Source organism: Hoplias malabaricus, chromosome 7 (assembly GCF_029633855.1).
Source record: "Hoplias malabaricus isolate fHopMal1 chromosome 7, fHopMal1.hap1, whole genome shotgun sequence".
NCBI classification, from domain to species: domain Eukaryota; kingdom Metazoa; phylum Chordata; class Actinopteri; order Characiformes; family Erythrinidae; genus Hoplias; species Hoplias malabaricus.
In genome coordinates, this window is record NC_089806.1 from 17,439,657 (window position 1) to 17,454,636 (window position 14,980).

A 14,980-nucleotide genomic window follows, 5' to 3' on the forward strand; every position below is an offset into this window, starting at 1 on the left:
TAAAACATCAACAGACTGTCTGAGGCTACTTGAAAACTTGCTTTTTAGATATGTTTCCTGTACATTGTCCAGACTCACTGATGTACATATGGCAAACAGCATGCAAACCAAAAGTGGTCAACATATTAAAAATGATAAGTTGGGCCACATCTCACAAAACAGTTCCGGTTCCGTGCGAGCCACAGCGGCCCAAAACATAAAATCACACAGCTTCAGACTGACATAGGACACGTGGACCTACAGACTGGGGTTCAGTGTGCCAGATTAGAGTTTTGGGCCAGAATATTTTTACTATCTGGGTTATAACCTGTCACCAGAGCAGTAGTTCAGCATTATACATCAGACTAATAAGACTTACTGTTTAAATCTAAAACCTTCAATTATACAGACATCATGAATCCCTGCTAATTATTATCAACTAAAGCTAATACAACGCGCGATATATATTTTCAGACAGTATTACTTAAATTAAATGACTGAAATAGTTTTTAGAGTTCTTATCTGACCATTTATCTGAGGTACCATCACCGGTGTGTGTTTGTAGCAGTGAGTCAGTAAATGGCTGCTCGCTGTATTACAAACGCTGTAGTCATTTCCTGAGCGGGGTCTTTACCTGACTGGGCGGGTTCTCCTCCGTTTACCTTATTCACAGCTCTCGTGTCTTCTACAGGGTTCAGCCTCAGAATTTGACCGTCCACAGGTAAGTAATTTTCAAATCTCAGAATTGATTTTGAACCGTTTCACGCGCCGGCGATTAACGCCGTAATATTTCTCCTTTGTTTTGAGGCGTTCAACAAAAAGCAGAATCCAGAACTGGAGTTAGCGTTCATACAGGCGAGGAAACCTTAAAAAACCTTCAGTTTTCATTGTCAATGTTCTCAAAACGAGAACGTTATAACTGTATCAACGTGTAAACAAGTTGTTGTAAAGGTTCCATTTGTTTTGGATGTTTTGTGGTGCTCAGTAATGCTGCCTAATAATAGCCTTCAGTATGATTTTAATATCTGTTTGCTGGGCTTGAGTGTACTGTAGTAAGGGTGTTCGTTTACTTGCCCTGCAGGCATTAACAACCTCAACCTGTAGAAGTGCCCTACAGCTACAGAATGTTTCGCATTAATATCAATTAAAGAATCCCTGTTGTTTCTCCAGAGTTTTGGTATTGTCTGTAAAAATGTAGTAATCTTTGCCCTGGACAGTGTTCAAAATATAGAATGTCCTTTGAGGTCATGTTTTGCATGACTTCTGACACAACACTGTTCTTGTGGGTCACAGTATGAACTAGACAACAATGAGAAATATGAAAGGGTTAGTGATGAAGAAAGAAAACTTCAGTGTTAACCACAAAACACTGGCCAGCCTCTCACAAACTGCAGATATGTTATACCTGATTTATAGCAAATCACCAGAAAGGAAGAGGGAACACTTGGTTCATGTTTGGATTTTTGCCCTTGGTCAAGTCCCTGCTTGTCAGGAATTTCAGGGATGGGGTTGTTCCCTTCTCTTATGACCAGCACCCCTCCTCTTTTAGCGACTTCTCCTAAATTAAAGTCTAATTCTTTTTGTCTTTATGTCTTTCTATTGTACAATTCCCTAATTAATGAGTCTCTCTAAGCTAGTGTTTCCCAACCACAGGCCTGTACTCTGTAATTCAGAGTTTTCCATGTTGGAACATGCCTGTTTTAGCTCATGAGCTCAATCCTGTACGATTGTAGTGAATTGTGTGTTTTAGAGCAGGAAAATGTTTAATCCAGAAGTACACAGGAAATCACTGCTGTTATTCTACATTTCTGAGTGGGGTTCCAGACCAACTGCCACCCTGAACAGTATGGTTACAGAATATTAATGAATGAGTGATACATACAATCCGTCTTTCACTTCAGTGTTATTGAAGTACCTAAACCAATATTCGATTATATCGCAATTATTAAACTTTTGTGTGATATATGTGATACATTGCAAATAATTTTGAAGCAAGTTATTCATTCATTACTCAACATTGTGCTGTTTTTTAATGAAGCGAAACAGAAATGAGAATATTACAGAATATCATCCAAAACATGACATTTAAAATGTATTTTTGTAAGAAATACATATTTAATGCTTTTATACAAAGTCATTTTAAACAAAATCATTTTAAATCCTTAAAAGATGCAGAGCTTATGAACATAAACAAACCAGAGCACAGTGTTTTTCACCACTGTAGACGTCCCCTTTAAAATTAATAAAAATAGTGACTACTAATAAGTCAATGCATTGACAATTCTTACTCTATTTTTCATTCACATACTTAAAATTTTGTGTTTTTCTCTGCTTCAATGTTTTTCCCCATTGCTGGAGATGATTTTTGAAGTACTTTGAAAGTACAAAGGAAATCTCTGATTACTGATGCTGTAGCTTATAAATTGCATTTCAGAAACTTTACAGAGCTCAGCATCTGGTGGTTGCTTTATATATTGCTTTATACTTTATATAAAGTAAGAGGATATCTGTGGGAGGGTTGTGAGAAGAATGAATTGCCACATTGTAGAACTGCCTTTTTATTCTGTTGGTGTAGGTGAAGACATGATTACTCCTGCTGCATATGGGCATAACTCATGGGAGCTTACAGTCCAAGTGGACCAGCGGGACAAAGATGATCCCCTGAAGATTCAAGTTCAGGTCAAAGGAGACCTTCACATTGGAGGACTCATGCTCAAACTCGTGGAGGAGATTAGTGAGTACTTTAATCTTATGCTCACTCCAGGGTTCTCTTCAGATCAAGACACTGTGCATAAGCCATTACATAACACAGACAACAAGAGTGTTTCAGAAATCAGAATTCAGAATGTTTTAGTCACTTTAAAATGTCAGAATAAGTTACTTCAGAATAAACATAACCATAGTGTTTACGGTTGTGCGCAACATTGTCATAGAAATCATTTGTAAAGTTCTTACATGGCTCACCCTGATATAGCCTCGTAAATTCACCTCATTTAAACACATGGGTGCGCCCATGTTTGCCTTGCATTCCTTTCAAGTGCCCCTGGCTCTCTGCCATTGTTCTTCTCCTATGGTATTATTTGCAGCCACAAGGTCTGAAGTTCACCTCATGATCAAACCTGACAGAATAGATTACAGAGGTAAAACATAAATTCAAAAAATGATGTGGAATTTAAAAATAAGAAATCATGTGAATTGTCCATATAAAAATCACTGACACCGTTGTAGGACAAGGATGGATTTTTTTTTTTCGGTTTAAAGGCTGATTCCTGAATGAGTTGGCACCTCCTTTGGGAAGGCTGAGAGGTGTGACTAAGGACAGAATCATCATTCTATGCTCTAAGCTGTTTGATCTTTATGATTAAATTACATCATTAGAATGACATCTATGCCACACCTGTTGCATGTCCAGTTTTGTCTTAAATTGTTTATAACGTTGTAATAATAATAATCCAATGACTGAATGATTATCTAAATGTTGCTTTCAAAGACTTAAAAAAACATGTAAAATGTATTTATGTCTATGTATGTTAATATAAATAATTTCCGATTAATTTCTTTTAGGTCTTTTTTATTTCGTTTTTGGTGTTTTTTTAGCAATACCTTGTAAGATAGACCAAACATTACCTAATTTATTTGTAACATACAGAACATTCAAAAAATGAATCAAAATAAACTGCGTTTTTGCTGTTGCAGAGACCCCTCACAACTGGTCAGATCATGCATTATGGTGGGAAAAGAGGAACTGCTGGCTACTGAAAAACCACTGGACACTGGATAAATATGGAGTGCAGGCAGATGCTGATTTACGATTCACTCCTCAGCACAAGCCACTATGTCTGCAACTGCCCAACATGAAGACCATCAAATCGACTGTCAGTTTCTCATCAGTGGTGTTTAAGTCCGTAGAAGAAATTTGCAGAGCACTCAGTAAGTGTGGGAACATCATGTGGTCAGAATCTCAAATCCTCTCAGCGTTGCTTTTTTAGGGTTTCTAAGAAACAGCTATGCCAGCAGAAACCTGATCTACTATTATTGTCTACAAATGTTGGCTTTAAAGGTGATGTTCATAATTGTAATTAAAAACACTTTTTTTATATAGAATTCAGAAGGTGTTTTCTCACCACTTGCTTGCTCTTCAGTCTGTTTGTGTGCTTGAAAATATTTACAAAACCATGGTGTCAGTAAACAAGTAAAAAATCTAAGTAGCTTGGTCAGACATGCTAGGTTTCCTTTCTCTGTTTACAGCAAAAAAATTGCAAAGAGCCAACCAAACATTGAAAATCATGAAAAAAGATGAAGGATATTGCTTTATTCCTGCTCCATAGATGAGTAATATAGATTTGTTTTTGCTGTTTAAGATTCATTACATAGGAACCCACTCTAAATTTGCGAGACAGCTAACTGCATGAAAGTAAACACAGACCAAACAAAACTAAACAGCTTGAGTTACAGACAAGTTGTGTGCTAATTCAAACAGTAAATAAAAACTTAAAGACAAGTTAAACTTCAGCTACGTACAAAAAACATTTTCATTTTTCTCCTCGAACATACCATTCCAACTTAAAAGATCCAGAGCTTCTGAATATAAACAACCAAAGAGAACTACAGTTCCCCACAATCATAGATGCTCCGCCCACAAGTTGACTGAGTGTCTGATACTTTCAGTGCAATAATGAAATATCTTTTTCTGCATTAGGGAACGAGAACAGTTCTAACATCTGACTAACTGACGCTATAATATTTTTAAAACGCTGCAGTATAGAAAAAGACATATATTTGTTTATTTTAACTCAGTAAGTTTCTATGATCAATTAAGTGCTATTAAATATCAACCAAGAAGATGCAAGTATGATTTAAAAAAGTATTTAAATAGCTACATACATTTACTTACATTGTATGTGCCAACTAGTGATTTTTTTAAAGGACAATATTTCATGACATGGTGAATAATATTTGTGCTTAAACCATTTATAGACATAAGAAGATCTGAAGAGTTGTCCTTCCTGAGACCACCAGATGATCCAAAAAAGAAAAAGAAAAAAGACAAGTCCAAGTTTCATGCTGAAGATGACATAATTGACATGGACTCTATCAGTGGCCCAGGTAAGTAACCATGATTAAAATTATTCTCTTGTTTGGCTTTGACACTTGCTTTGACTTTGATTATTAGTTGGAATGTCAGATATATCCTCAGTATGTTATATCTGTTTTGGGGGAACAAAATAGCTTGTATGCATATTCCCATCAATTCAGGAGCCCAATAGTTGCTAAAAAAATTTGTAAACAAAAGTCACAGATTATTTGCATGTAGGGACTGTGTGAGGCCACTAACCCACCGAGCAAACACTATATTGTATTAAATAGAGCCTTGTATTGTTGCAATTTCAGTTTTTCAGTAAGTAAATACATTACTTGAAATGCGTTATATTTGATAGTGTAAAGTAGCATCATCTGAGTGAAGATATATCTGTACACTCCATCCTGCCACATCCACTGTGTATTAAAGATTGATATTTAAATTGTAATCTGTTTTCTCTTGAAATTTACCAGGGTTTTGCATCCATGCTGGTGTATTTAGAGTAAAATACATTAATAATAATAATAAGAAGTACTATGTCTCTGTTTAGTATTTGACAAGACTGAAGTAATTAGCAGTGCTATTACACTATAGTTCACAAAATTATTTAGGCTAGATCACAAAAGCATGTCATGCGCTGTCACAGTGTTATAGTATTTTACAGTATTTACACTAACATTAAATTAAATTAATTTTGCTGTATCATAAAAGGTATCAAATTGAGACACTATTTTATCATATTGAATCAAATAATGTGTTTAGTTCATCCTTGTAGCTCTGGTGTTTGTGCATGCTGTTTAAGCCTAGCCTAGACATTTCTCTGTGTTGTTTTCTTAGCTGAAAGCCTCAGCAAAGTGGTCTAGGCTCTAATCTAGTGGCTTGCTCTGAGGTAGAGACATTTTTGCAGACTTATTTTTGGCCTGCTATTACAGTATACATAAGTTTATACACAGTGTATAAGGTTGAAATACACTGTTGTGATACCCCTATCAGTGACATCATTAAAGCCACCTTCTTGTTACTACGATGACTGTCCATTTCATCAGCTCCACTGACTGTACAGGAACACTTAGTACTTCTACAACTAAAGAATATATATCCATCTGTTGCTCTGCATACGTTGTAAGCTTAATTTTATCCAGTCTTTCAATGTTCAGGACCCTAACAAGGCCACCACAGAACACGTATGATTTTGGTGGTGGATCATTCTCAGCACTGAGGCAGTGGCCTCATCTTAATGTATATTCTGCTGGTAGGGGGTGGATGACAGTGCTGCTGGAGTTTATTGCTGAGAATGATATACTACTCAATATTTGCTCTAGGGTGGTTCTGACCTTTGAAGAACAAAATAAAATAGGGCTAACAAAGATGAAGATGAAGATCATAGATGGACAGCAGTATGTAATTGTAGAACTGCAGTGTCCAACTATATGGTCTTTAGAGCTGATATTAAGAAACAAGGAAGTCATTTTAATAATGTTGTATAGCAGCGTATACAAAAGTGGTTAGTAGTAATAATGTTAATGAAGTGTAGAACAGGTTTACTCAGAATCACTAGACTTAATTTGGACTCTACCCCAGGAAACAGTCTGTACAGTAAAACCATGACAGCAACCTATGACCCTGAGAATGGGACACCAGCGTCAGCCACTAGCCTGTGGTTTGGAGAGAACCCTCTCACCTCCAGCCAACCCAATCTGCCCCCAGAGGAGTTGGCCAAGATGTACCAGCCTCTCAGCATGGAAGATAAAGCTGCTATCAATGCAGGGTGAGAGTCCCACTAGTACTCATAGTTCATGAGATGGTTTTAATACTTTACTTATGTTAGTGTCGCTACACATAAATGCATCCATGGGCTACTTTAAATACAAGACACACTCAGCAAACATGCATTTGCTCATGTACAGATCAACAAATAAATGTATCTTGCAGGTGGCTAGACTCCTCACGTTCTCTGATGGAGCAGGGTGTCCAGGAGAATGACAGACTTTTGCTGCGCTTCAAGTACCATTGCTTTTTTGATCTTAATCCAAAGGTTAGAATCCTGTGCAATTAAATGAGCTACACCCACAACTCAACACTGAAAGGATAAAGCACTGACAGAAAATAAATGAATGAATTTTGCCTCATCATATGGGTGTCTGTTAAATAACATAACAGGGCTACATATTCAGAACAGAAAACCCACAGACAGCAAAATCACTTATAATAGAAGTCTTTGGGCTTGAATGGTTGATTTCCATGAATAAACTTGATATACCTAAAATTACACTCATTACAGTTCTTCAGTGCAGATCTGAGACAGAATGGCTTTCCAAGGGCTTTCTTTTTCTTCATGAAATTTATGGAACAGCACAGTAAAAAAGCACTTTCGATTTCTTTTGCTTGTCTTAATGTAATTGTATATCCAGGAGGGGTCTTCAGTTAGGAACCTGTGGAAAAACAAAACAATTTATACAGATTTACAGGCTTTCAGAGTGTTTCATAAAAATGTGTATAAAATTCTGACAGAATTTATTTACCGCAGCATTGTGTAAGTGTCAGTGGGTTTTTTTGCTGTTTGTTCTACATTCTACATTTTTATTGAAAAAGTGTTTCTTTAAAAGGCGGTCAAACATTTTTATAGATTAAACTGCTTTATGCTGCTCTTTTATTAAGTATTTTGGTAACAAATAGAAGTTCAAAACAGATTCAGAATTCAGATTCCGAAATATATTATTGATCCCAGAGGGAAATTGCTGTTGTTACAGTTGCAACCGTTTACGTAAAGAATAAACACTGAAAAACCAAAAACACAAACTGGAGATACTATAACAGTCTGTATGCATAGCTCCATGCATGCGCACTTATGATAATACAGGTGATAAATATGATAACAGGAATGTGTGTGAGTGTTTTATATAGGTGTGTATAAATTCTCTTCCCTAGTACGATGCAGTAAGGATTACACAGCTGTATGAACAGGCACGCTGGGCCATTCTTCTGGAAGAGATTGAATGCACTGAGGAGGAGATGCTGATGTTTGCCTCCCTGCAGGTAATATCACTCCTACAGCCAGCAACACAAAGGAATGCAAATTGTATTCCTAACACTAAGATCGATATTTATCCTTTGAGTACAGTTTTCTTGTCTAATGCTTTTGGTTTGATTACATCAGGTATTTTATTGCATTGGTTTTCTTTATCTCCATATAAAAAGAGAGATGAGATAAGACACTGAGCTTTGTGTAGCTGCAGGCTCAGTCTTTTCATAGGCCTGAGAAGACTGTTTTAGACTAGAATGTGATGAAGCGTGTCACAACAAAGAGAATAAGCAGCAGGAGAGATTTCTGCAAACCAGATAGTGCAGGATTCCAATGACTGGCTCAGTAGGGGATGGTGATACATTGTAGACAAAATTTTTGTTTTTCCTTTTTCCTTTTTTAGTCTTTACTGGCCAAACTCAACTGTCAAAGATTTAACAGTTTTACTGCTTTCTACTTAAAAAAGGGTTTAAAGTAATTGAGCAAGACAGATGTGTCAGAGGAATCACAGTCATAACAAAGGATGATTAGTCATTTTTTTATAATCATTTCAAAAAGGACACCTCATTACATTAAAATGTACAAAATTAAAATTTATATCTTTTTCCTTCTCTTTTCACTTTTGTAATTATGAGACGCAAGTTATGACAGGGATAATATAATGAATACAGAAACAGTATCTATATTGTCTGCTCTTCTTTCAGTATCACATATGCAAACTGACTATGTCCACCAAACCTGTGGACATTGTGGATGAACCTGATATTGATGAAGTGGATGCAGCCCTCTCACACTTAGAAACAACGCTACAAGGAAAGAACACGGACAGAGTTCTGGTATGCATTTGGTCTAAAGGATTCAGTCAGTGTCAGTAGCAATAATTGCTATATAGGAGGTTTGTATATCTGAGAATTATATTCACACTATCTAAATCTTTAAAGTATATGCCTCTTTGTGTACCTTTAGGAAGATATCACTGATGTTCCGATGCTGAAAGACACGCTCAAGCTATATAGGTAAGCTGTGTTGAGGAGTTTTTTTGTATATTTTCTACATTATTCAACAGTATGCTGTATGTAAGCAATATCATTTAAAGTGGTTTCAATTGAAAATGAGTTTTCTAGAGAAACCTACCCATGTTTTATAGTGTTTAGTGACATTAGTTTGCGATATCTACTATGCTATTTTTTACGGACTACGTTATTTTCTTTTGGCATTATTTTGCCTTAGAATTCCCTGCACATATTTCCTCAGTATGAAATTGAAGGATTTGTATTAAAATGTATACTATATATAGATATTAATAATATATTTATATATTTTTTCAATGAAGTGTGGTTAATGAAGTATTTGTTTTTTTGCCCTTTTAATTATGCAGGCCCAAACGACTATTGAAACCATTCAAAGACTACTGGTTTGTGTTCAAAGACACCACCATATCCTATTACAAAAATGAAGAATCAGCCAAAAAGGAGCCCATTGAACAGTTTCATCTGCGAGGTTAGCGTCATATTTAACAATTATAACTCATCAAAATGATCTCTTTTGTGGTTCAGTGTTAATGCATGTTGTTTGATTTCACATTGATTGCACAGGTAGCGAAGTTGTTCCAGATGTCAATGTGACAGAAAAGCGATTTGGCATAAAACTCTTGCTGCCTGCTGCAGATGGAATGAGTGAGGTGTATTTTCGCTGTGACAATGTGAGTTGACTCTGGTTTGATTTGGTTTCAATATAACACAAGTCTTAGAATGTAGAATGTGATGTTCTCCTCCTTCAGTGCTACAGTAGCAGTTAAACAGTTTTCAGGCTTGTTCACGGTGCATAACTTGCTCTATTAAAGGAGACGCAGTATGCCAAGTGGAAAGCTGCTTGCATCCTCGCTTCTAAAGGCAAGACAATGGCATACAGCTCCTACAGCACAGAGGTCAAGAACATCCAGTCATTCCTGCAGATGAAGAGCTTGGCGCCCCCACCTGGCCAGGCAGCCCCTGAGATGGAGTCCATGGACATGAATGCAGAATGCTTCGTCTCTCCACGATATGCCAAAAAATACAAGAGCAAACAAGTAAATATTTTTTTCATGGAGCATTGGACTGCCTAACGAGAAGAATATCTTACACACTGAGAATCTACAGTACGGTACAAAAGATTTAGGCACCAGATATTATGAGATTTCAAAAGCTATTTATCTGAGCAGTAAGTGTTTATTTGCCTAAACAAACAACAAATAACGGCCAACATTGGAATAAAACCATATAACATTATTCCAATGAGTGTGAATGTGTTGGTTTAACTTTTTCCAAATCTCTCCTCGTGGCAATCCGTAATATTTGAGGTTATCTTCCAGTACTTAGTTTTACCGGTTAATAAATAATGATTTTAAATAATGTGTGCTGTTGATTTATCAAATTCATGCAATTAAGGAGAATCTGAACAATACATCGTTCTTCAAACTCTCTCACACCTACTACTTATATTTCTTATTTGTTTTATATTATTTTTTTGTATTTACTTTGATTATATATAACTTTATGTAAGCACCACACCACTATGACAGCATTAGTTTAAAATTTTTATAATAATCTTAGGTGCCTAAGACTTCTGCACAGTACTGTAGGTATCTGTAAGTTCTGAAAATCCCAAATACTTCTTTAGGCCTTTTTAAGTCTGTGTTCTCCACGCTGCTGTATTACAATGACTGAATATTGACATATTTTCTCTTGTGTTTTGAACTTCAGCTTGCCACACGGATTTTGGAGGTCCATCACAACATTTCCATGCTTTCTCTCATTGATGCTAAAATGCGTTTCATCCAAGCATGGCAGACGTTGCCTGAGTTTGGAATCAAGTACTACATAGTCAGGTATGTGTGGCCTTTAATTATTCTGCCACAACTTTTATTTATTGTGGCCATGAATGAGACCTTATCCCTCTCCATATTAAATATGCAAATCAGATATTTTGTTTTTGTACATCATATTGTTATACATCTTATACTATAGCATTTTGCAATTTTATTTTATTAGCGATGAATTAAGGTTTTATTGAGAGATTCTTCTTCATCTGAATCAAACACAAGTAATTTAACACTATAATATTCAATCAAAAACTACCTGAAACACTAACACTAGACAGTCAATCTAAATCTTGACTTCTGTATCAAAAGTTGCATCTTACCTTAAGAAAGCGTAATCTAAATGGATTTCTTAAGTTCACTGTAAGTTGCTGTAATTTTTCTTCATGTTTCTGCCTTGATACTTGCTTAAATATGTTGCTTTCTCTGTACAAAAAGATTTAAAGGGTGCAAGAAGGATGAGATACTGGGCATCTCCTACAACAGACTAATCCGTATTGACATGTCCACACGCCTGCCAGTGACCACATGGAGATTCTCAAACATGAAGCAGTGGAATGTAAACTGGGAGATCAAACAGGTGCTTTTCTTTTCGTATTGGATTTTACCTACATTTAAGATTAACTAAGGCTGCAAAAACTAATTGACAAATTTAATAAAACTTGATTGTAAACATGTTTGGCAATTAATTTAGTTGTTGAATAGTTGATCTATTGTTTATTTCATAGTAACACAGATAAACATTCAGTCTTTTATCACTCTGGCCATGCGGAGCTGTAGTGATACAAAGACCATACATGGGAATTGTAAACTGGCCCTCTAAATAGTCATGTCTATTTACTTGAAATTAGAATTGTCTATGCTCCTAGCACTTCTCTTTCATATGAGGACTAAAGGTCAATATACAGGGGTTAGACAATGAAACTGAAACATCTGTCATTTTAGTGTGGGAGGTTTCATGGCTAAATTGGAGCAGCCTGGTGGCCAATCTTCATTAAATGCACATTGCACCAGTAAGACCATGTGCATCCAATGGTTCAAACATTGTGTCCTGAAGGCGGTGCCGTGTATCAGAATGCCAATGCACCAATACACACAGCAAGACTGGTGAAAGATTGGTTTGATGAACATGAAAGTGAAGTTGAACATCTCCCATGGCCTGCACAGTCACCAGATCTAAATATTATTGAGCCACTTTGGGGTGTTTTGGAAGAGCGAATCAGGAAACGTTTTCCTCCACCAGCATCACGTAGTGACCTGGCCACTATCCTGCAAGAAGAATGGCTTAAAATCCCTCTGACCACTGTGCAGGACTTGTATATGTCATTCCCAGGATAAATTGATGCTGTATTGGCCGCAAAAGGAGGCCCTGCACCATACTAATAAATTATTGTGGTCTAAAACCAGGTGTTTCAGTTTCATTGTCCAACCCCTGTATGTTTGTGTTGAGTCAGATATTGTGTAGCCCCAACTCCAGAGCTGCTGCATGTTGTAGTGATGCAGACCATGATAAATGTTAAAAGTGTTAGAATTAGGGCATAGTTTTCACTGAAATGCTGCAATAAATGTAAGTTTTTTACTTATTTTGCATTTATATATATTTTTTCAAATAAACCATCTAATCAAAATAGTAAAAGATTTATCGATTATAAAAAATATATAGTTGCAGCCCTACTTTCAACTCTTTCAGTACCCCAAACAATTTCAATATCTTTAATCAAGAGCTGACATTTTGTACAGACTGTCTACATTTCATACATTTTGTCTAGAAAGAATAGGTATTTGTGCTCATATTTATGACTCTTGTTTCAGGTGGCCATTGAATTTGACGAGAGCGTGTCTATAGCTTTCTCCTGCCAGAGCTGTGACTGTAGGGTGGTTCATGAATACATCGGAGGCTATATCTTTCTTTCAACGCGCTCCAAAGACCAAAATGAAACTCTAGATGAAGAACTCTTCCGTAAACTTACAGGGGGGCAAGAATGATGGTGAAAACTACTGAGAAACATGTGAATTAATATTACAGCCGTGCGTCACTTACAAATTGACACGAATAAGACTTTATCTTCTACATTATGCCATTTTATGCTTGTTCATTTACACTCTGTCATTCAGAAGGGCCACCAGATTTCAAGGAATGCTTGAGCCAAATGCTCAGAAGCACTAAGAAGACATATCTTGTGAAATTATATGTTTAGACTTGGGAATGCATTCAGTAAGACAGTCTACAATTGGTATGACATCACTGAATTTTGATATACAATTGCTTGTTAAGATAAGGAGCCACACGAGTGAAACCAGGGCAGCAGTTTTTAAATTGACGTATTTTTCTTGACTTTTGTATCTTAAACATACTTTGCCTTTTCAGAACAAAGAAAGTTTTTGCTTTCAATTTCTAATAAAACAAACATGTCAAACAAACCACTGCTGCTTTTTACTCTTTATATAACGCAAGCCAATTAAATAATTGTTTTATGTTTACATTTCTAATACAGTTCTGTTTGCATTAGTGTTTGCAATTATGTATATGTTCAGACCAAATCAATCCCTATGAAACCAGCATTTGCAGCATTTGCAGGTCTCAATGAAGCCATACAAACATGCTTAAGCTACAGCCAAAGTTTTTATCAGCCACCAATTTAACATCATGACCTACTGTTCCAGAACAGATTATCAAGTTGTTTTCTGTCTAGTTTAATCTCAAATGCAACATTATTTTGTTTCTCTGAATATTACTAATCAATTTGAGTAGTAACTGAAGTTGTTGGATTTAACTCTAACTTCTTTAGATTTTCAGTGTAGTATATGGCATGCAGAAATCAAACTGGCTCTTATTCTTCAATGTTGATTAAATCAGTAAATTTCATTAAATGTGGAGACATTGTGCACAGTTGAGAATTCATATTCAGTTTCTTAACTTAGGTGCTGCCTGATTGTGCCGTATATATATAATTTATATAAGGGTCTCCCTAATTCATGCAGATCATTTACATTTAAATATGAATATAATAAAAAAGTAATTTAAATATAATGTGGAGCACCTCTTGAGTAAGAATGTGTGTTTTTAGTGGAGGAATATTTGTATGGTGGCTTTATCCAGAACTTTTCATACTGCCATTTTGTATGCAAAATTCTGTCTTTCCTGACTTCATTCTACAATCTAAAACGTCTCACACAGGTACCATACCCCCATGGTTGAAAAAAGTCACTAAATTACCCTCTAGAGTATTAAAATTGAGGCAAAGGGCTCTCACATTACAATTTAGTGATAAGACTAAACTTTGTTGTTAACCATTTGTTAATTTACCAGTTTCTTCTAAGCATTTTCAGTTCCACATTAAATGGCTGAACCCATTTTACTGCCCGCTATAAAAGGCTAAACTAATTGTAAAGTTACTGTATTATTAAAACATTAAGGACTTAAAAATAATAATAATAATAATAAAAGTCAAACTAGTCCAGAGCTGTCTTACATTGAAAAAATTGGTGCATTATTACAAGAAAATCATTATAAAGGAGACCCAGGGCTGTTGAGCAGGTGACATCATATAACAAGCAAAAATAAGAAAACATTTCACTTACAGAACTACAGTAATTGGTCTCCTCAGTTCCTGGACTTTTACAGAGTGTTGTTAAAATAATAGGTGATGCAACACAGTGGTAAACATTAACCTGTCCCAACTTTGCAGGAATGTGTTGTGTCAAATTCAAAATGGGTAAATCTCAGCTGGAAACATTTTCTTTGTATTATTTATACGTTATTATAGGGTTTAAATGATTTCATTTTGCACAGCATCCCAACGTTTTTTGTATATAATATTTTTTATTAAATTGATTTTTTTTTTCATTCATTCATATGAAACCATGTCCCTGTGGTATGACTATTGATATACTATTCAGGTACATTTAACAGGGAATTCCTTTTCATCTTGTTCCTTCTTAATTCTCACAATATAAAATCAGTTAAATTCCACTTTAAATGGTGTAAGATATTCAAATATATACCAGTAAAGTCCCTTGGATTTCATTCTGTAATTAACAA

At 35.7% G+C, this 14,980-nt stretch overlaps 1 protein-coding gene across 1 annotated transcript; it reads left to right on the top strand.

Annotated features, from left to right (window-relative positions):
* Positions 1-573: 573 nt before the first annotated feature.
* On the top strand, positions 574-13,341 carry fermt1 (FERM domain containing kindlin 1). The gene is made up of 15 exons (XM_066676896.1): positions 574-700; positions 2,555-2,713; positions 3,676-3,909; positions 4,957-5,085; positions 6,641-6,827; positions 6,992-7,094; positions 7,988-8,095; positions 8,786-8,917; positions 9,048-9,097; positions 9,460-9,581; positions 9,677-9,783; positions 9,925-10,149; positions 10,823-10,947; positions 11,377-11,518; positions 12,751-13,341. Exons 2-15 carry the CDS (start codon positions 2,563-2,565, stop codon positions 12,922-12,924), a joined length of 1,989 nt encoding a protein of 662 aa, XP_066532993.1. The 5' UTR covers positions 574-700; positions 2,555-2,562; the 3' UTR covers positions 12,925-13,341.
* The last annotated feature ends 1,639 nt before the right edge of the window (positions 13,342-14,980 follow it).

Coding starts and splice junctions, on each gene's coding strand:
- fermt1 (XM_066676896.1), top strand. CDS start 2,563: ATGATTACTCCTGCTGCATATGGGCATAACTCATGGGAGCTTACAGTC. Junction 8,918..9,047: donor AGAACACGGACAGAGTTCTG/GTATGCATTTGG, acceptor GTGTACCTTTAG/GAAGATATCACTGATGTTCC. Junction 9,784..9,924: donor TGTATTTTCGCTGTGACAAT/GTGAGTTGACTC, acceptor GCTCTATTAAAG/GAGACGCAGTATGCCAAGTG.